This window comes from Lucilia sericata, unplaced genomic scaffold (genome assembly GCF_015586225.1).
Source record: "Lucilia sericata isolate MDLA Ls3-8-SP2 unplaced genomic scaffold, ASM1558622v1 Contig001008F_arrow, whole genome shotgun sequence".
Taxonomy (NCBI): Eukaryota; Metazoa; Arthropoda; class Insecta; order Diptera; family Calliphoridae; genus Lucilia; species Lucilia sericata.
Genome location: NW_023994990.1, coordinates 149,526 through 173,052, shown reverse-complemented (window position 1 = coordinate 173,052; position 23,527 = coordinate 149,526). Strand labels below are relative to the sequence as shown.

The window sequence follows — 23,527 nt, the reverse complement described above, 5'->3', positions numbered from 1 at the left end:
ACGAAAAAAGCTTTTACACCATACACATCATAATTTATGCTTAAAGCACGTGGTTAAATATTAAAGTAAAAAAAGTATTATTTATGCACAGTAATTTTAAATAAAAACCCAATGTCTTGAGTTTGGTAGTTATTTGCATAGATATCAACATAATTTTACATTTGTTGAGAAAAAAAAACAAAAACTAAACGAATCAACTTTAAATTTGCAAATTTAATGAGTTTTTATGCTTTGGAAATAAAATATAATTTTTAATACTTAGTCAATAATAATTTATTTATTTAAACATAACATTGTTATTTTATTGTTATTAAAGATAGAATTATAGTTAAGAGTGGTTAAGAAGAACTAGAGACAAAATATTAGTAAACTGAAGAAGAGATTGTTGGGTTGGAATTATTTTACACTAAGATTTGTTCAGTTTTTAAAAATTAGCTTATGAAGTATTTTAGTTGTTTTTTGTAGATTTACAAAGATAATGTTGTAATCTGTTTTATAATTGAAAAATATTTTTCAATTTTAGAGTTTTACTAGTTATTGGTTGATGTTAAAAATTTTAATTTTTCTTAAAAAATTTTTTAAAATTTTGCAATTTTTGTCGATTGATTAAACAAATACTTATAAAGTTATTTAAATTATTGTCTTACATTTTGTTAGATAATGTTATGCTCTTTCATATACCAAAAAAATTTTAAGCGATTTTCATCTAAAACATAATTTTATAAAATTTTGAAAATTTTACTTCCTTTTTTTGTATATATTTTTTTAAATTTTTTCCAAATTATAAAAAATTTAAATATTAAACATTTTTAATTTTTAACGCCCACGTTGAAACTTGTTTGTGTTATTTTTTGTTATACTCTTGTCTACTATTATTTAATTTATTTGTTTATATTTAATATTTTGTTTTCGTCATTTCTGTTTTTTTCATCATGGACAAATACAGACATTAATATTTTAAAATATTACTCGAAAACATTTTTTTGTCTATAATTTTTAAACCATTTGAATTTGAAAAAAAAACACTTGTGTTTTATTTCTGGTTTTTGAAACAGAATTTTTTTCTCCAAAAATTTTTTTAAATTTTATTTACGGTTTAAAATGACGAAAGGTGTTGCTAATTGTTTGTTTTTTTAAAGCCATGATGGTTTTTAACTTAATTTGGCATTGATATTGAGTAATTTAGATAATTTATAAAGATATAATGTGATTATTATTTAAATAGTTTTTTTTTTTAGAAACGAAAAGAAATTTTACATAATAAAATATAACATGTTTTATAAAAGATTTAAACAAATTTCTTTAGAATGTGAAATAGTTTGAATAATGGGTTCATTCACTTAATAATTTACATAAAAAAACAAATTTTAAAATACATTGTTTTTCTATCTTTTTGTTTCATTCTGAGTAAAGTTCACTTTGATCACAGTAATTTTTCTCTAGAAATGTTCGCTATGATAACAGTAACTTTTCTCTAAAATGTTACACTATGATTACAGTAATTTTCTATAGAAAAGTTCGCTATGATCACAGTACTTTTCTATAGAAAAGTTCACTATGATCACAGTAACTTTTCTATAGAAAAGTTCACTATGATCACAGTAACTTTTCTATAGAAAAGTTCACTATGATCACAGTAATTTTTCTATAGAAAAGTTCACTATGATCACAATAACTTTTCTATAGAAAAGTTCACTACGATTACAGTAACTCTAGGAAGTTCACTATGATCACAGTAACTTTCTCTAGGAAAGTTCACTATGATCACAGTAACTTTTCTCTAGGAAAGTTCACTATGATCAGCAGTAACTTTTCTCTAGAAATGTCCACTATGCTCACAGGTTACTTTTCTCTAGAATGTTCACTATGATCACAGTAACTTTTCTCTAGAAAAGTTCACTATGATCACAGTAACTTTTCTCTAGAAAGTTCACTATGATCACAGTAACTTTTCTCTAGAAAAGTTCACTATGATCACAGTAACTTTTCTCTAGAAAAGTTCACTATGATTAGAGTAACTTTTCTATAGAAAAGTTCACTATGATTAGAGTAACTTTTTTTTTTTGAAAAGTTCACTATGATTAGAGTAACTTTTCTATAGAAAGTTTACTATGATTAGAGTAATTATTCTATAGAAAAGTTCACTATGATTAGAGTAACTTTTCTATAGAAAAGTTCACTATGATTAGAGTAACTTTTCTATAGAAAAGTTCACTATGATTAGAGTAACTTTTCTATAGAAAAGTTCACTATGATTAGAGTAACTTTTCTATAGAAAAGTTCACTATGATCACAGTAACCTTTTCTCTAAAAAAGTTCACTTTTGTAGAGAAAAGATCACAGTAACTTTTCTCTACAAAAGTTCCCTATGATCACAGTAAATTTCGCTAGAAAAGTTCACTATGATTATAGTAAATTTTCTCTAGAAATGTTCACTATGGTCACAGTAACTTTTCTATAGAAAAGTTCATTATGATCACAGTAACTTTTCTATAGAAAAGTTCACTATGATCAGAGTAACTTTTCTATAGAAAAGTTTTACTATGATCAGAGTAACTTTTCTATAGAAAGTTCACCATGATCAGAGTAACTTTTCTATAGAAAAGTTCACCATGATCAGAGTAACTTTTTCTATAGAAAAGTTCACCATGATCAGAGTAACTTTTCTATAGAAAAGTTCACCATGATCAGAGTAACTTTTCTATAGAAAAGTTCACCATGATCAGAGTAACTTTTCTATAGAAAAGTTCACCATGATCAGAGTAACTTTCTATAGAAAAGTTCACAATGATCAGAGTAACTTTACTATAGAAAAGTTCACTGTGATCAGAGTAACTTTCCTATAGAAAGTTCACTGTGATCAGAGTAACTTCCTATAGAAAAGTTCACTGTGATCAGAGTAACTTTCCTATAGAAAAGTTCACTGTGATCAGAGTAACTTTCCTATAGAAAAGTTCACTGTGATCAGAGTAACTTTCCTATAGAAAAGTTCACTGTGATCAGAGTAACTTTCCTATAGAAAAGTTCACTGTGATCAGAGTAACTTTTCCTATAGAAAAGTTCACTGTGATCAGAGTAACTTTCCTATAGAAAAGTTCACTATGATCAGAGTAACTTTCACTGTGATCATAGTCAACTTTCTATAGTTAGTAGTAACTTTAACATAGTTACTTTTCAATAGAAAAATTGACTGTGATCAGGGTTACTTTTCTATAGAAAAGTTGACTGTGATCAGGGTTACTTTTCTATAGAAAAGTTGACTGTGATCAGGATTACTTTTCTATAGAAAAGTTGGCTGTGATCAGGGTTACTTTCTATAGAAAAGTTGACTGTGATCAGGGTTACTTTTCTATAGAAAAGTTGACTGTGATCAGGGTTACTTTTCTATAGAAAAGTTGACTGTGATCAGGGTTACTTTTCTATAGAAAAGTTGACTGTGATCAGGGTTACTTTTCTATAGAAAAGTTGACTGTGATCAGGGTTACTTTTCTATAGAAAAGTTGACTGTGATCAGGGTTACTTTTCTATAGAAAAGTTGACTGTGATCAAGGTTACTTTTCTATAGAAAAGTTGACTGTGATCAGGGTTACTTTTCTATAGAAAAGTTGACTGTGATCAGGGTTACTTTTTCTATAGAAAAGTTGACTGTGATCAGGGTTACTTTTCTATAGAAAAGTTGACTGTGATCAGGGTTACTTTTCTATAGAAAAGTTGACTGTGATCAGGGTTACTTTTCTATAGAAAAGTTGACTGTGATCAGGGTTACTTTTCTATAGAAAAGTTGACTGTGATCAGGGTTACTTTTCTATAGAAAAGTTGACTGTGATCTATAGAATAGTTGACTGTGATTAGAGCGACTTTTGTGTATAATAGTTGGCTGTGATCAGAGTGACTTTCTGTAGAAAAGTTGACTGTGATTAGAGTGACTTTTCTACACTGAAAAAAATCCATGCCGAAATATTTTAGTATAATGCAAAATAATCTTGGAAAATTAATTAACATAAGTTGAAAAAAGTGAATTTTGAATAATATGATAAAATTTACGAAATATTAATTTATGCAAACATTTTTGTTCATTTTAAAATAATTTTTTAATTTTAGTTCAAAATTATTCTCCCCACGAATTTTTAATTTTTTTATGAAAATAGTTCTTCAATTATATAATACTTTTTCTTAAATTTTATAAAAATATTGTGGTTTTATTCAGTGATAATATACTTTTCGTACTTTCGTAAAAATAGTAAACGGTTTTATTAAGTAATATATCGAATTATACACGAAATTTTGTAAATATTACGAAAATATAAGTTACGAAATTTTTTTTCGTAAAGTTGAGCATGGATTATTTTCAGTGTATTTAAAAGTTGACTGTGATTGCAGTGTCTTTTCTATACAAAAGTTTGCTGTGACTACAGTGACTTTTCTTTAGAAAAGTTGTTTGTGAGTACAGTGATTTTTCTGATGAAAAGTTGGCTGTGACTACAGTGACTTTTCTGTAGAAAAGTTGGCTGTGATCAGAGTAACTCTTCTATAGAAAAGTTCACCATGATCATAGAGACTTTTCTGTAAAAAAAGTTGGCTGTGATCAAAGGTAGTTTTCGACTAAATGGAGCATTTCCTACACTACTCAATTTAAGCTTAATTTATGCCTATAAAAATAATAGTTGTTGTAAAAAACATTTTATTGACTTTACAAAAAACCTGTCTAGTTATTATACTTTACAAAAAAATTGTATTAATTTATTATTTGTTTTATTGAAAAGTCTTGTCCATGTTTTTCAAATGACACTTAAAACTTGATTTAAAGATTAAAATACAAACAGAAATACTGCAAACAAGTGTTTGAGTTTTTTTTAAATTTTTACAATCTTTGATTGTTTTTTATTAACACAACTATTTAAGTTTTTTTAACTTAATTTTATCTAAAGCATCAATGAATCAATATATGAATGAATGAATGAATGGGAGACTGACTGACTAAGTGAACGTTTGTTACTATCAAGTGAATGTTACAAAATCTTGGCGGGTTTATTAAACGTTGATTGTTTTAGGAATTTAAAAGCTTGCAATGAATCGACGTTTTTATGAAATATTTTATAATGCATTGTGGAATGAATAATGAAAATATCTTGAAAGTTGAGTTGCTGTTAATAGAAAAATCTTTTATTGATGAGCGATTAAAAATATGTCAACATGTTTTTTTAGATTTTCATATATAAATTTATAATAAATTTTTTTATGAAAGAATTTCTACCGTTATTAAAAGAACTGTTGGAATAATTATAATAATTATATAAGACCATAAAATAATCATTATAAGAAAAGTTTTGCTAGTTCTGTTATTGCTTAGGCGTCTTTTGGGCTCGAAGGACCATAATGAAATACACTGAAAACTTAGCTCTGCAGCTCTTTTTGAAAAATATCTGGAATTAAAAGAAAGCCTGCTGAGCCATTAGTTTTAAATTAAATTTTTCCAAAACAAAACTTTTTTTCTGTTTATTTCAACAAAAAATTCTACGTAACACTTTGGCGCCTCTTTAGACAATTTCATATAATTTGTGTGTATGTGTCTTGATTTGTGTAGAGTTCTGCAAAATTTATATTTTTTCTTAATTCTTAATTTTATATTAAAAACGTGACATAATTTTTATTATTTCTTTTCTTTCTGATTATTCAAAATACTGAAATATGACTACAATAATAAATAAACAAATATAGAAATTATGACACGATCACTTTAAATGCTTGATAAGGCAAATTTCGTAAAAAAAAATAATTGAAATAATTTGATATGAACTAAAGAAAAAAATAACAATAAATTATGTAAAAGTCGAAGAGTATAGTTACTACGAAGAAACGTGATTTATGTAAAGAAATTACGAGGAAAAAAAACTATTTTGTAACTTGGGTGGCGGTTTTAATTAAATTTGAGGCAGAGTATTTAGAAAGAGGTGTGTTTAAAGCAATGTTTTTTGAAAAAGAAATAATGTTGAGGAAAATAATTATGAATTTTTTTAATTGATTATTTTCACTTGTTTGAATTTTCTATAGAAAATTCTTCTGTCGATCACTTTTCTATAGAAAATTTTTCTGTCGTTCACTTTTCCATAGAAAATTCTTCTGTCGGTCACTTTTCTATAGAAAATTGTTCTGTCGATCACTTTTCTATAGAAAATTGTTCTGTCGATCACTTTTCTATAGAAAATTCTTCTGTCGATCACTTTTCTATAGAAAATTCTTCTGTCGATCACTTTTCTATAGAAAATTCTTCTGTCGATCACTTTTCTATAGAAAATTGTTCTGTCGATCACTTTTCTATAGAAAATTATTCTGTCGATCACTTTTCTATAGAAAATTATTCTGTCGATCACTTTTCTATAGAAAATTATTCTGTCGATCACTTTTCTATAGAAAATTGTTCTGTCGATCACTTTTCTATAGAAAATTGTTCTGTCGATCACTTTTCTATAGAAAATTGTTCTGTCGATCACTTTTCTATAGAAAATTGTTCTGTCGATCACTTTTCTATAGAAAATTGTTCTGTCGATCACTTTTCTATAGAAAATTGTTCTGTCGATCACTTTTCTATAGAAAATTGTTCTGTCGATCACTTTTCTATAGAAAATTGTTCTGTCGATCACTTTTCTATAGAAAATAGTTCTGTCGATCACTTTTCTATAGAAAATTGTTCAGTCGATCACTTTTCTATAGAAAATTGTTCTGTCGATCACTTTTCTATAGAAAATTGTTCTATCGATCACTTTTCTATAGCAAATTGTTCTATCGATCACTTTTCTATAGAAAATTGTTCTATCGATCACTTTTCTATAGAAAATTGTTCTATCGATCACTTTTCTATAGAAAATTGTTCTATCGATCACTTTTCTATAGAAAATTGTTCTATCGATCACTTTTCTATAGAAAATTGTTCTGTCGATCACTTTTCTATAGAAAATTGTTCTGTCGTTCACTTTTCTATAGAAAATTGTTCTGTCGTTCACTTTTCTATAGAAAATTGTTCTGTCGTTCACTTTTCTATAGAAAATTATTCTGTCGTTCACTTTTCTATAGAAAATTGTTCTGTCGATCACTTTTCTATAAAAAATTGTTCAGTCGATCACTTTTCTCTAGAAAATTGTTCTGTCGATCACTTTTCTATAAAAAATTGTTTTGTCGATCACTATCTTTAGAAAATTGTTCTGTCGATCACTTTTCTATAGAAAATTGTTCTGTCGATCACTTTTCTATAGGAAATTGTTCTGTCAATCACTTTTCTATAGAAAATTGTTCTGTCGATCACTTTTCTATAGAAAATTGTTCTGTCGATCACTTTTCTATAGAAAATTGTTCATTCGATCACTTTTCTATAGAAAATTGTTCTGTCGATCACTTTTCTATAGAAAATTGTTCTATCGATCACTTTTCTATAGAAAATTGTTCTGTCGTTCACTTTTCTATAGAAAATTATTCTGTCGTTCACTTTTCTATAGAAAATTGTTCAGTCGATCACTTTTCTATAGAAAATTGTTCTGTCGATTAATAAATTCTTTTGTCGATCAATTTTACAGAAAACTCTTCTGTCGATCTTTTGTTAAACAATTTTCTTTAGAAGATTCTTCTTCCGATCACTTTTGTTCTGACGATCACTTTTCTATAGAAACTTTTCCTGTTGATTACTTTTCTATTGAAAATTTTTCTCTCGATCAATTTTACAGAAAACTCTTCTGTCGATCGATTCTTTTGGCAAACAATTTTCTTTAGAAGATTCTTCTTCCGATCACTTTTCTATAGAAAATGGTTTTGTCGATCATTTTTCTATAGAAAATAGTTCTGTTGATCGTTTTTCTATAAAATATATTTCTGTCGATCATTTTTCTCTTAACAATTTTCAATTTTTGTATAGATAATTTTTCTGTAGTTCAATTTTCTATAGAAATATGTTTTGCCGATCAATTTTATATAAAAAATTCTTCTGTCGATCAATTTTCTTTAAACAAATCGATTAGTTTTATATAGAAAATTCGTCTTTCGATCAAATTTTTTTTTAGAAAATGTTTCTGTTGATCAGTTTAAGTCTCACCCTAAATGTCAAAGTATTTAACATTCTTGAAATCTTTAAAATTAAAACATTTGCATTCTTATTTAAGACAGATCAATCAAGTAACATCATGCGGTTGTCACAATCATAACTGCATACATTTGCATTTATTAGACAAATGTTAAAGTAAAATTATTTAAAATATTTATGACAAACGTTTAGATATTTGAAGTTTTATAAAAACGTAATAAAACAGCTGCTATTCAAATGAGAACTAAAGTAAATCATTTGCATTCTTTTGTAAATAAATATGACGGAATTAAAGTTATTTGCAAATAAACTATTCGAAAGCCAGAGGCGGGTTTAAAAATTCTTAAAGTAAAACAGTAAATGAGAATTTGCAAATGAGCTATTAAATGTAAAAACAGATACTTTTAATTTGAAGTTTCTGAGTTTTTAATTTGCAGATATTTTTAAACTTAATTTTTCCCCTTTCTCTCTTTACAGACATGTTGTCAACAAAATAAACCACCTCCTCAAATATCTTTGAAAACCTACTTCAATAACCTTAGACATGGCTTCACCCATGTCACCCACCATTTATCGGCAAGGACCACAAACTGGTCCTCCCAATGCCAATGTCTATCAGCAGGTGCCAACGAAACACTACAACATGGGCACAGTGCAAAATATGGCTGAACGTAGTCGTCTCATAGAACTACTAAGAGCTCCCAATATACTCACCTCACCGACCATGGAACCACCCTCCAAGGGTTTACTCAATGGACCAGGACAAAATAATTGTTTTCTCAATTGTGCTGTACAGGTAAGTTTCCCTTCCAATAAAATTTTCCCATAAGAAAAACTTTTAACCCTGAACACATGTCGTGTTCAATTAAAATATATATTTTTATTTCTGCTTACACTTCTCTAGATATTTAGCATAAAACAAGCATAAAATAATTATTTTTAGAGTAAAAAGAAAAACAAATATAAAGGTTTTTCTTGTGCTAAAATTGGAAAAAAGACCATAATTCAAAATCATTTTAATGCTGCTGTTGGCAGTACTTGTACTCTCGTTTCTTTAAAGCTTCTTTTCTGATTTTCTTTTATGTGTTTTCTTAAAGTTTTACTTTATTTATTCAGGAGCCTAATAATAAAACAAGTGAAGAAAAAAAAAATTACTTAAAAAAGTTTACACGTAATAGTTTCATGGGAATATGATTTTCAATGCTTTGGCCGCTGATGCCTTCTTTTTGATTCGCAAAATGTGGAATAATAATAGGTTCAATCAAACCGATCTATAAAATCCGTACTTTTTCAAAGTTTTAAAAGGGACATCCTCTTTTGGCTCTTTAAATTTGTTTGAAATTTGGATAGATCTATCCAAATTTCATAGCTCTCGATCACTTTTCTGTCGATCACTTTTCTATAGATAACTTTCCTGTCGATCACTTTTCTATAGAAAACTTTCCTGTCGATCACTTTTCTATAGAAAACTTTCCTGTCGATCACTTTTCTATAGAAAACTTTCCTGTCGATCACTTTTCTATAGAAAACTTTCCTGTCGATCACTTTTCTATAGAAAACTTTCCTGTCGATCACTTTTCTATAGAAAACTTTCCTGTCGATCACTTTTCTATAGCAAACTTTCGTGTCGATCACTTTTCTATAGAAAACTTTCCTGTCGATCACTTTTCTATAGAAAACTTTCCTGTCGATCACTTTTCTATAGAAAACTTTCCTGTCGATCACTTTTCTATAGAAAACTTTCCTGTCGATCACTTTTCTATAGAAAACTTTCCTGTCGATCACTTTTCTATAGAAAACTTTCCTGTCGATCACTTTTCTATAGAAAACTTTCCTGTCGATCACTTTTCTATAGAAAACTTTCCTGTCGATCACTTTTCTATAGAAAACTTTCCTGTCGATCACTTTTCTATAGAAAACTTAACTGTCTATCTCTTTTCTATAGAAAACTTTCCTGTCGATCACTTTTCTATAGAAAACTTAACTGTCTATCTCTTTTCTATAGAAAACTTTCCTGTCGATCACTTTTCTATAGAAAACTTTCCTGTCGATCACTTTTCTATAGAAAACTTTCCTGTCGATCACTTTTCTATAGAAAACTTTCCTGTCGATCACTTTTCTATAGAAAACTTATCTGTCTATCACTTTTCTATAGAAAACTTTCCTGTCGATCACTTTTCTTTAGAAAACTTTCCTGTCGATCACTTTTCTATAGAAAACTTACCTGTCGATCACTTTTCTATAGAAAACTTTCCTGTCGATCACTTTTCTATAGAAAACTTTTCTGTCGATCACTTTTCTATAGAAAACGGTCCTGTCGATCACTTTTCTTTAGAAAACTTTCCTGTCGTTCACCTTTTTATAGAAAACTTTCCTGTTTTCTATAACAACTCTTCTATCAATCAATTTTCTATAGAACATTCTTCTATCGATCAATTTTCTATAGAACATTCTGCTGTCGAATCAATTTTCTATATAACATTCTTCTATCGATAAAATTTTCTATAGAAAATTCTTCTGTCGGTCACTTTTCTTTTGAAAATTCTTCTATCAATCAATTTTCCATAAAAAACTCTTCTGTCGATCACTTTTCTGTAGAAAACTTTCCTGTCGATCACTTTTCTATAGAAAACTTTCCTGTCGATCACTTTTCTATAGAAAACTTTCCTGTCGATCACTTTTCTATAGAAAACTTTCCTGTCGATCACTTTTCTATAGAAAACTTTCCTGTCGATCACTTTTCTATAGAAAACTTTCCTGTCGATCACTTTTCTATAGAAAACTTTCCTGTCGATCACTTTTCTATAGAAAACTTTCCTGTCGATCACTTTTCTATAGAAAACTTTCCTGTCGATCACTTTTCTGAAGAAAACTCTCTTGTAGATCAATTTTCTATAAAAAAAATCTTCTGTCGATCAATTATCTATAGAAAAAACTTCTGTCGATCAATTTTTTATAGAAAATTTTTGTGTCGATAAATTTTCTATAGAAAAAACTTCTGTCGATCTATTTTCTATAGAAAATTCTTCTGTCGATACTTGTTATTGGAAATTCTTTGACCCTTAATATAGAAATTCTTATGAATCGAATATCAAATCTAGTTTGTAAAACTTTCCTTATATCAAATCCATCGAATATCTGCCTAGAGTAGGGTATCTTAAACTAAATTAAACTACTGACTCATACAAGATCGCTGTTTTTTTTTTCTTATTTTAATTTTGAAAAATGATTATTTTATACGTTTGTATTACGTTTTTTATACAATTTCTTGCCAACTTCTTAACAATTTAACAAGTTTTTCTCAAGACTGTGTTGGTTTTTTCTTCTCAATACTTGTATTGTTTAAAAATAACAACTCGAAAAAAGGGTTGTTTTTCCTTATGTTGTTGTTAAAGAAAAATTATGGTAAAAGTATGTTTTATTGTTTCAGTTCTTTTTCAGTCTTATTTCCATTATTTTTTTTCTTTGAAAACACAGTTTGTTGTAGTTTCTGTTCTGCCCCGGGGGCTTTTCTCAAAGTGTTAAATTTTTGTTTCTTATTGTCTTAAGTGTGGGTGCTGCTACTTTTTTCCTTCGTGTATTTAAAATCTACCTGTATTTTTGTTTATTTAACAAGTTTTTTATTGTTGTGGTTCACATTGTATGGCCCTTGGCTTTGACTCTATGATCGGTTTGGTTGTTGTTCTTTTTCAATTAATTTTATTTGTCTTCTTTTTTCATTTTGGTACTTTATTTGAACTTTATTATTTTCTCTGTATTTGTTTAATTTATAAAAAATAATTGTGTTAAAAAATATGATGATGTTTTGTGTGTTTAGATGTCAGTTCTTATTAAGGTATTTTCCTTGATTGTTTGATGTCTGAACAAAGTGTTTTCAGTTAGAAAATGGATTCGTTGAAGTTTGAATTAAGGTTTGAATGAACAACAAGTTTGTTGTTTAAATCTTTTGTTTGGCTAGAGATGATGGTGATTATTTCATATCCAAAACACTTTTTATAGAGTCTTCTTCTTCTGTCGATCAATTTTCTGTAGAAAATTCTTCTGTCGATCACTTTTCTATAGAAAACTTTCCTGTCTATTACTTTTCTATAGAAAACTTTCCTGTCGATAATTTTTCTATAGAAAATATTCCTGTCGATCACGTTTCCATAGAAAACTTTCCTGTCGATCACTTTTCTATAGAAAACTTTCCTGTCTTTTCTATAGAAAACTTTCCTGTCTTTTCTATAGAAAACTTTTCTATAAAAAACTTTCCTGTCGATCACTTTTCTATAGAAAAATTTCTTGTAGATCACTTTTCTATAGAAAACTTTCCTGTCGATCACTTTTCTATAGAAAACATTCCTGTCGATCACTTTTCTATAGAAAACTTTTCTCTCGATCACTTTTCTATAGAAAACTTTCCTGTCGATCACTTTTCTATAGAAAACTTTCTTGTCGATCACTTTTCTATAGAAATCGTTCCTGTCGATCACTTTTCTATAGGAAATTCTTCTATCGATCAATTTTCTATAGAAAACTTTCCTCTCGATCATTTGTCTATAGAAAACTTTCCTCTCTATCACTTTTCTATAGAAAACTTTCCTCTCTATCACTTTTCTATAGAAAACTTTCCTCTCGATCACTTTTCTGTAGAAAACTTTCATCTCGATCACTTTTCTATAGAAAACTTTCCTGTCGATCACTTTTCTATAGAAAACTTTCCTGTCGATCACTTTTCTATAGAAAACTTTCCTGTCGATCACTTTTCTATAGAAAACTTTTCTGTCGATCATTTTTCTATAGAAAACTTTCCTGTCGATCACTTTTCTGTAGAAAACTTTCCTGTCGATCACTTTTCTATAGAAAACTTTCCTGTCGATCACTTTTTTATAGAAAACTTTCTTGCCGATCACCTTTGTATAGAAAACTTTTCTGTCGATCATTTTTCTATAGAAAACTTTTCTGTCGATCACTTTTCTATAGAAAACTTTCCTGTCGAACAATTTTCTATAAAAACTCTTCTATCGATCAATTTTCTATAGAACATTCTTCTGTCGAATCAATTTTCTGTAGAAAAGTCTTTTGTCGGTCAATTCTCTATTTCCTTTATTTTAAGTAAACGAAAACAAAAGACTTAAGCCACAAACTTGATGATGAATTACCTTTAAAGTTGCGTCTGTATTTCACTAAGTAATTTGTTTTTTGAAAACAATAATTTAATTTAAATACAAATTTTTTTCTTTCCCACCACTTTAAAATAAATCATCATTTATAACTACGGCTTATTTATAAACAATTTTATTCCAGCCTTAATTTTGAAATTATACCAGAAATAATATTAAAAAAAAATTATTAAAAAAAATAACAACCCCCTTTTTGTAAGATCATAATAACTAAAAGATAACTCAAATAATTCTTAATAACAAAACTCAAGTAAAGCTGAACAATTTAAAGCAAGAATGATAGAAGAAATTATTCTTAAAACAAAACTCAAGACAGACAGACTGACAATCATCTAAAAGAGGCTTATCGTGTGAACTAATCTTGACTAGTTTAATTGAGCTTAACTTAAGAAGTAGAATAAGAATATATTTATTTCAGAAAAAAATTACAAATACTGTACAACACTTACTCTGTGGTGGAGGTTAGTTGATGTAATAAAAAAAATGTTATAAACTTAACATTAAAGAACTAAGGCGATTGAAGACAAAATGTTAAGAATAAAAGAAAGAAATGAATTTGAACATAAAGAAGAACCCAAAGAAAATTATCTTATATAGAAACAGACAAACGATCACTTGCACTTGCTTTTAGAAACACACACACACAAGCAATATACACGTCTTCATTAATATTTCATGAGGGATGATGACTAAACGACGTGAGTGATAACAATTCTTTTTAAAGTTGAGAAACTAGCTAAAGATTTAATCGAATAAGTATTTAACAAAGGTCAAAGGTCATACATTTCTGATCTTGTTTATTTCTAGTTCAGTTCTAGTTCTGTTCTAGTTCTGTTCTAGTTCTGTTCTAGTTCTGTTCTAGTTCTGTTCTAGTTCTGTTCTAGTTCTGTTCTAGTTCTGTTCTAGTTCTGTTCTAGTTCTGTTCTAGTTCTGTTCTAGTTCAGTTCTAGTTCTGTTCTAGTTCTGTTCTAGTTCTGTTCTAGTTCTGTTCCAGTTCTGTTCTAGTTCTGTTCTAGTTCTGTTCTAGTTCTGTTCTAGTTCTAGTTCTGTTCTAGTTTCTAGTTCTGTTCTAGTTCTGTTCTAGTTCTGTTCTAGTTCTGTCTAGTTCGTTTAGTCTGTTTCTAGTTCTGTTCTAGTTCTGTTCTAGTTCTGTTCTAGTTCTGTTCTAGTTCTGTTCTAGTTCTGTTCTAGTTCTGTTCTAGTTCTGTTTCTAGTTCTGTTCTAGTTCTGTTCTAGTTCTGTTCGTTCTAGTTCTGTTCTAGTTCTGTTCTAGTTCTGTTCTAGTTCTGTTCTAGTTCTGTTCTAGTTCTGTTCTAGTTCTGTTCTAGTTCTGTTCTAGTTCTGTTCTAGTTCTGTTCTAGTTCTGTTCTAGTTCTGTTCTAGTTCTGTTCTAGTTCTGTTCTAGTTTGTTCTAGTTCTGTTCTAGTTCTGTTCTAGTTCTGTTCTAGTTCTGTTCTAGTTCTGTTCTAGTTCTGTTCTAGTTCTTCTAGTTCTTTTCTGGTTCTGTTCTAGTTCTGTTCTTCCTTCCCCTTTTTTTTCCTTAAGTTAAAAGTACCTAAAAAGGGATGATATATTTTCTGTTTAAAACTTTAAGCGTATCATTGTATCTTTTTTAAATGGTAACAAAGTAATAAAAATTATCTTGATATCTTTAGGTATATGTGTATATATTTCTATATCAAATGTAACCATCTTTAAGACAAACCAACAGGTTCTCATCAATTTTTGATTATTTAAGTGGGTTCATTCTACTTATTATAAAATTGTGTCTCGTTGTTTCTTTTAATGTCTCAACTTCATGCAACAGTATGATGGCTAGAAAATGTTTATAAAATAAAGGAAGTTAAGGAAGTCATTGTTGGTTGGTGTTTAATAAGAAAAATAAAATAAAATTGAAAAGGGAGTGTTTGTTATTACAAAACTATCAACTTCCTTCCTTCCTTCCTTTTGCTTTTCTTAGTTAAATTATGTTAATATTGGTTGAAAGAAGAAAAGGCCATAATAGATAAATGAAATTAACTCAATTTAAATTAAAACAAGTGTAAAAGTGTTGTTAAATGCTGGTGTTGGTTAACATGAGAGAGATGAGACTAGACGAGACCCTATTAGTTAGCAGCGGAAGAGTTAAAGTTTTTTTAATTAAAAATTTGTATATAAAGAATATAAATTTATGTGGGAATTAAGTGGAAAACCTTTTAGATCTAGTAAAAGTGACGAAAGGGAAATACTGTTGAGAGAGGGGAATTTGGAAGAAGAATTGAATAGGAGTAGAACTTTGATCAGCTGTAATATAGTTACTGTGAAGCCAATTTCCGTAGTATTTAATGTCTTTGAAAGAAACTTTTATTAGATTTGTTTTTGCAAGATACGTTTCATTGGAAGTTTAGTTTCTCTTGTTGTAACCAGGACATTGTAATTAAAGTTCTAAAATAAAACTGAAAATCCCCATTTCTTTAATTTAATTTCTCAAGGTGCATATAATTAAACTGAATCCAAAAAAAAAAAATAACAAAAAAATTCTCATGCAAAAAAATTAGACTTACACTTGAAAAACTTCTATAGAAATGGCAAATAATTATTTGCCTCATATTTAATGTATGAGGCATTAAAATTGTACTTAAAAATTTTATAGCATGCAGCATGCAACATGTGAAATAGAAAATTGAAGAAAACCAACTTTAACTATAGAAAACTTATTAGAATTAGAAGAAACATCTCAAATGAATAAAATAAACAAACAAACGCGTGGGAATTAAGATGAAATGTCGAATCATATATCTTTATTATTATTATGTCTTAATATTATACATTTAAATCAAAATTATATGATCTTTTGATGTAGACACACAATTTTAATGTTCTAGTTTGTAAAACATGTGATAAACTAAATTATTACTTTTTTTTGCGAACAAGTACTTTGTAATTATATTGCAATTATGCAAGGACCGACCACAGCAAACAAGTAAAAGGTTGTGACCAAACTAATGGGGACTTTTTTTGGTTTTGTGCTATAATTAAAACACACGTGCAATAAATTAATTATGTTCGCAATCAAGTTTTTTGTTAACTTTAAAAAAGACGACACTTGGTGGTTTTTACTTACTTAAGTGTCATTATGTTTTGATAAAGATCAGCTGATAAAAATAAGCAGTTTTCAGTTAAGTGAAAGATGACAAAGAAGCACCATGTATGTTTGTACTTTTTAAAAAAGTACTTTTTTATTAAAAAGTTACTTATTTGCTGTAGTTCAGTTCTAGTTCAGTTTTAGTTCAGTTCTAGTTCAGTTCTAGTTCAGTTCTAATTTACTTCTAGTTAAGTTCTAGTTCAGTTCTAGTTCAGTTCTAGTTCAGTTCTAGTTCAGTTCTAGTTCAGTTCTAGTTCAGTTCTAGTTCAGTTCTAGTTCAGTTCTAGTTCAGTTACTTACTTTTAATAAAAAAGTACTTTTTAAAAAAGTACTTTTTTATTAAAAAGTTACTTATTTGCTGTAGTTCAGTTCTAGTTCTAGTTCAGTTCTAGTTCAGTTTTAGTTCAGTTCTAGTTCAGTTCTAGTTCAGTTCTAGTTCAGTTCTAATTTACTTCTAGTTCAGTTCTAATTTACTTCTAGTTCAGTTCTAGTTCAGTTCTAGTTCAGTTCTAGTTCAGTTCTAGTTCAGTTCTAGTTCAGTTCTAGTTCAGTTCTAGTTCAGTTCTAGTTCAGTTCTAGTTCAGTTCTAGTTCAGTTCTAGTTCTGTTCTAGTTCAGTTCTAGTTCAGTTCTAGTTCAGTTCTAGTTCAGTTCTAGTTCAGTTCTAGTTCAGTTCTAGTTCAGTTCTAGTTCAGTTCTAGTTCAGTTCTAGTTCAGTTCTAGTTCAGTTCTAGTTCAGTTCTAGTTCAGTTCTAGTTCAGTTCTAGTTCAGTTCTAGTTCAGTTCTAGTTCAGTTCTAGTTCAGTTCTAGTTCAGTTCTAGTTCAGTTCTAGTTCAGTTCTAGTTCAGTTCTAGTTCAGTTCTAGTTCAGTTCTAGTTCAGTTCTAGTTCAGTTCTAGTTCAGTTCTAGTTCAGTTCTAGTTCAGTTCTAGTTCAGTTCTAGTTCAGTTCTAGTTCAGTTCTAGTTCAGTTCTAGTTCAGTTCTAGTTCAGTTCTAGTTCAGTTCTAGTTCAGTTCTACTTCAGTTCTAGTTCAGTTCTAGTTCAGTTCTAGTTCAGTTCTAGTTCAGTTCTAGTTCAGTTCTAGTTCAGTTCTAGTTCAGTTGAAGTTCAGTTCTAGTTCAGTTCTACTTCAGTTCTAGCTCAGTTGTAGTTCTAAACTACAGTTTTCATTTTAGTTCAAACACTGATAAACATATCTTACCCCTTCGGTTTTAGTTTTTTTAAGAAAAATTAAATTATATATTTTTTTTACATATTTCCACATAAACTTCTTCTTGATGTTGTCTTCGATGCCTGAGGAATTTAACAAATTAATCGATTCATCAGGTCTTCAATATTAAACATGCGAAACACGCAACATTATCCTACAGCAAGCAGCAACCTTCACACTTTAAATAAATGAGACATGAGACACAGGCGAGCAACGCAAGGACTCTTAATTCCAAAAAAAAAACTATTTAAATTCTAAAAACCCCTTCAAAAACAACATGTCTGACGTGAGTTTTGTTTTAGAAAAAAAAAACTGGTTAAATTTAAAACCCACAACATTTTTAAGGAAATATACACCTTAAGAATAATAATGGTTGTCAAAAAAAGAAACAAAACGAAAATATTATTTTTTTTTACAGAAAACTCTTTGATTTAAAATGTATTTGTTAGCAATTCTTTGGCTATATTGAGTCAAGCCCTTAAAACTTTTATTTATTTGTCTAGTAACTGTCTAGTCGGTATTTTAATTTCAGCCAAAACAAAAAAAAAAAAAAAAAAAAAAAAAAAACAACATCATCATTAAAATAAAAAAGTTTTTTTTTTTTTGTTTTTATTTTCAAACCATCACAGTTTAATTAACCATGAATTCGATACAACAATGTTAAAAGTTTAAATTTTATAGTTACACCAACTACATTGTTGGTTGTTTTTGTTTAAAACCATTATAACTAAATGTTAATATTTAAAAACAGTCCAATATGAAAATTTCCCACTGAAGGCAGTCAGGCGTATTGAAAGCGAAGCAACAGACATAAATTAAATTGAAATGCATAATAATGTTTAAAGGTTTTAACACTTTGAAAAGAAATTATAAGAAAAAACACTAACATAAATGCTGTTTACGAGAGGCTAAATTTATAAGGGGGAAATATACATTTTATATATAAAATGGAAGGAAAAATATTATAATATACCTGCATAAAATCTTAGTAATATTTATAAGAAGCGCCACAAGTGATTATCATGATGGTGAATATGTGTAAATAAATTTATTTTGTAAATTGATATCATGTGAATGTTTTCTTCTATTCTTTGATTTTATGGCAAGAAATTTATAATTATTATTTAATGAACTGAACTAGAACTGAACTAGAACTGAACTAGAACTGAACTAGAACTGAACTAGAACTGAACTAGAACTGAACTAGAACTGAACTAGAACTGAACTAGAACTGAACTAGAACTGAACTAGAACTGAACTAGAACTGAACTAGAACTGAACTAGAACTGAACTAGAACTGAACTAGAACCGAACTAGAACTGAACTAGAACTGAACTAGAACTGTACTAAACTGAACTAGAACTGAACTAGAACTGAACTAGAAACTGAACTAGAACTGAACTAGAACTGAACTAGAACTGAACTAGAACTGAACTAGAACTAAACTAGAACTGAACTAGAACTGAACTAGAACTGAACTAGAACTGAACTAGAACTGAACTAGAACTGAACTAGAACTGAACTAGAACTGAACTAGAACTGAACTAGAACTGAACTAGAACTGAACTAGAACTGAACTAGAACTGAACTAGAACTGAACTAGAACTGAACTAGAACTGAACTAGAACTAAACTAGAACTGAACTAGAACTGAACTAGAACTGAACTAGAACTGAACTAGAACTGAACTAGAACTGAACTAGAACTGAACTAGAACTGAACTAGAACTGAATTAGAACTGAACTAGAACTGAACTAGAACTGAACTAGAACTGAACTAGAACTGAACTAGAACTGAACTAGAACTGAACTAGAACTGAACTAGAACTGAACTAGAACTGAACTAGAACTGAACTAGAACTGAACTAGAACTGAACTAGAACTGAACTAGAACTGAACTAGAACTGAACTAGAACTGAACTAGAACTGAACTAGAACTGAACTAGAACTGAACTAGAACTGAACTGAACTAGAACTGAACTAGAACTGAACTAGAACTGAACTAGAACTGAACTAGAACTGAACTAGAACTGAACTAGAACTGAACTAGCACTAGAACTGAACTAGAACTGAACTAGAACTGAACTAGAACTGAACTAGAACTGAACTAGAACTGAACTAGAACTGAACTAGAAACTGAACTAGAACTGAACTAGAACTGAACTAGAACTGAACTAGAACTGAACAAGAACTGAACTAGAACTGAACTAGAACTGAACTAGAACTGAACTAGAACTGAACTAGAACTGAACTACGTTTTATTAAAGGAACTTTCGTAATAATGCGTTATCTTTCATACTTACTAAAATGCACCTTTTCAAGCCCTAAATTTTTTTTAGTCAAGTTTGTTTCTTAAGTCTTTTGTTTATCGCTACTAAATGGAAACCAGCCAAATTACGCTTGATTTGAAAAAAAAAAAATGAAAACCACCTTGCACATCATTAAGAAAAGCAGCTGGAGATATTAAAAAGACACACAAAAAGGATCAGCAAAACTTTTTAAAAACTAAAACACACATTAGCAAAAAAGCCAAATAAATTAAAAAAAGCCACTAAAAAGTTTTATAAAAATTAAAATAAAACCCAAATAAATTTGGCACAAGCTGGTTTTCAATAAATTTTAAAAACAAAGACAGCTGTTTCAGCATACAGGTGACAATAGTAAATCAATCACTTGAGAATGAGAAGAACTTTTCAAAACTTGTTTAAAAAAACAATTGACCTTTTAATGATTTCTTAGATTGTTACATTTATAGGTTTTATGGAAACTAGAATTTTAAAAAACTGTTGTATAGCCTTAAGTATTTGTTAGGTAATTACTGTATCCGTTATAGATTTTGATGGTTTTTTTCGTTTGATTGGCTTATAGTTGGTTTAAGATTTATGAGATTTTTTGCGTTGGTTTTCAATATTAAGTTCATTAAATTTATGCTTGTTAAAAGGAATAATTTTATATCAATCTTAAATTTTTCGTTGTGGTTTTGGAAGAATATAAGAAACCATGCAGATTTGGTGTTTGGAATAAAACTGCAGGTGCCCACAATCAAATTTACCTTTTATGGTGTAGAAGTTGTAGATATTGTAGACATCCAATTGTATTTTTGCCTCAATTTATGGTTTTCTAGACGAATATATGAGTTTTTACTATTTGAGAAAAAACAATCTAAACTGGAGCATATAAGATAATTATGGTAACAATTCGTAATATTAAGCATTTGTTAGGAATTGATATTGGTGTTTGAGTTTAAGTTGAGTTTTTGTATTTCCAGTTTTATTTGGGGTTACAAACATGTTTTTTGGAGTTATAGACATTTAAGCACCTGTGTGTAGAATGAGACAATGTTGCAAATACAAAAATAATAATAAAAAATTACATATTTCCTTAAAAGAAGTCATAGAGTTGTTATTTAAATGGAGTTTGTTGTTATAGACAGCTGAAAAGAAGGCAAATTATTTGTGAAAAAATTCAGAAAAATTGTAGTGATGTTAACATTTAAACAACACTTTGTTTTGAGAGTTTTAAATCAAACTAAATCCTATAAAAATGCCGCATAAACATTTTCCTTCTTTGTTTTAAAACTATTAAAAACAAAAGACTTAAGTAACAAACTCATTTAAAATAATCATGTTTTTTAAAAGGGAAATTAACATTTTTGTTTAAAGAAAATTATTTATTTCGTATTGTCTGCCTTATTTTTATAGTTTTTCAATTAATCAACTTTAATTCTAAAACAAAATTGAAAAGTCATAAAACAAAATCAGCGGCGGAAATGTAGATAACATTAAGCAACTATTTTTTATAATAAAATTAAAATGTTAAAAACAAATTGTAGAAGTAAAAGAAATCAATTAAGAAGAAAAACAAACACAAACAATAAAATAAAATAACAAACATGAATAGAAAGAAAAGTTTGAAAAGGTAATAAAGAAAGAAAAAATTAAAGTCATTTTAACAGCAGCACGTGTGAGCGTGAAGTTTTGGATATAACTTCAAAACTTACTTAAAAATCTTTTAAATAAAAGTTTTTTGTTTTCATTTTTCTGTATTCAAAGAATTTTTTAATTTTTTATTTTTAGCTTTAGGGGTTTTCTAAGTTTCTCTAATATTAAATCATTTTTCTTCTACATATTTTTTTATTAATAATCTCATCATTGCTTTTAATAGATTTTATTTACACTCGAGTATTTATGGAAAAAATTTATAAATTAAAAAATAAATCCATTATGTAATCTAACACCCACATTATGGAACTTATGGTCACTGGATTTTTTTGTGGTTTATGACAAAAAAAATATTTCTAAACAAATTTTTATGGCCACCCAAGTGCTAATGTCATTATTAGTTATTAATTTTTTTCTTTAATTTTTCTTTGAAGAATATTTAAAGAGAAAATAAGTTTTAAAGAAAAGATCACAAGTTAGAGCTGAAAAGGGGAGCAAATGATAATAAAAGTTAAATATTTTTTAGGAAACAATGAAACTAAATTTTAAGCTTAAGCTTCTTAAAAAATGAATTGAAATCGAAAAAATTAAGTTGAGATTATAATATATTCTATTGTGGAAGCTATAGTCTATTCTTTAGTCTCGACTATAGTTGAGGCTTTAGTCTATTCTATATTCGAGGCTATAGTCTATTCTAAAGTTGAGGCTTTAGTCTATTCTATAGTCGAGACTATAGTCTATTCTATAGTCGAGACTATAGTCTATTCTATAGTCTAGACTATAGTCTATTCTATAGTCTAGACTATAGTCTATTCTATAGTCGAGACTACAGTCTATTCTATAGTCGAGACTATAGTCTATTCTATAGTCGAGACTATTGTTTATTCTATAGTCGAGACTATAGTCTATTCTATAGTTGAGACTATAGTATATTCTATAGTCGAGACTATAGTCTATGCTATAGTCGAGATTATAGTCTATGCTATAGTCGAGACTATAGTATATTCTATAGCCGAGACTGTAGGCTATTCTATAGTCGAGACTATAGGCTATTCTATAGTCGAGACTATAGTCTATCCTATAGTCGAGACTATAGTATATTCTATAGTCGAGACTGTTGTCTATTCTATAGTCGAGACTATAGTCTATTCTATAGTCGAGACTATAGTCTATTCTATAGTCGAGACTATTGTCTGTTTTATAGTGGAGGCAATAGTCTATTCTATAGTGGAGGCAATAGTCTGTTATATAGTCGAGACTATAGTCTATTCTATAGTCGAGACTATAGTCTATTCTATAGTCGAGACTATAGTCTATTCTATAGTCGAGACTATAGTCTATTCTATAGTCATGACTATAGTCTATTCTATAATCGAGACTGTAGTCTATTCTATAGTCGAGACTATAGTCTGTTCTATAGTCGAGACTATAGTATATTCTATAGTCGAGACTATAGTCTATTCTATAGTCGAGACTATAGTCTATTCTATACTATAGTCGAGACTATAGTCTATTCTATAGTCGAGACTATAGTCTATTCTATAGTCGAGACTATAGTCTATTCTATAGTCGAGACTATGGTCTATTCTATAGTCGAGACTATAGTCTATTCTATAGTCGAGACTATAGTCTATTCTATTGTCGAGACTATAGTCTATTCTATAGTCGAGACTCTAGTCTATTCTATAGTCGAGACTATAGTCTATTCTATAGTCGAGACTATAGTCTATTCTATAGTCGAGACTATAGTCTATTCTATAGTCGAGACTATAGTCTATTCTGTAGTCGAGACTATAGTCAATTCTATAGTCTATTCTATAGTCTATTCTATAGTCGAGACTAAAGTCTATTCTATAGTCGATACTATAGTCTATTCTATAGTCGATACTATAGTCTATTCTATAGTCGATACTATAGTCTATTCTATAGTCTCGACTATAGTCTATTCTATAGTATCAACTGTAGTCTATTCTATAGTCTCGACTATAGTCTATTCTATAGTCTATTCTATAGTCTCGAC

The 23,527-nt window shown here is 28.7% G+C and overlaps 1 protein-coding gene across 1 annotated transcript in view; it reads left to right on the top strand.

Moving 5' to 3' along the window:
- Positions 1–8,583: 8,583 nt before the first annotated feature.
- LOC119609575 overlaps positions 8,584–23,527 on the top strand; it is a 127,918-nt gene continuing 112,974 nt past the window's right edge. Inside the window, exon 1 of the mRNA XM_037964421.1 lies at positions 8,584–8,864. Within this exon, the coding sequence (XP_037820349.1) occupies positions 8,613–8,864 (252 nt within the window). The 5' untranslated portion in view covers positions 8,584–8,612. The remainder of the gene's footprint in view (positions 8,865–23,527) is intronic.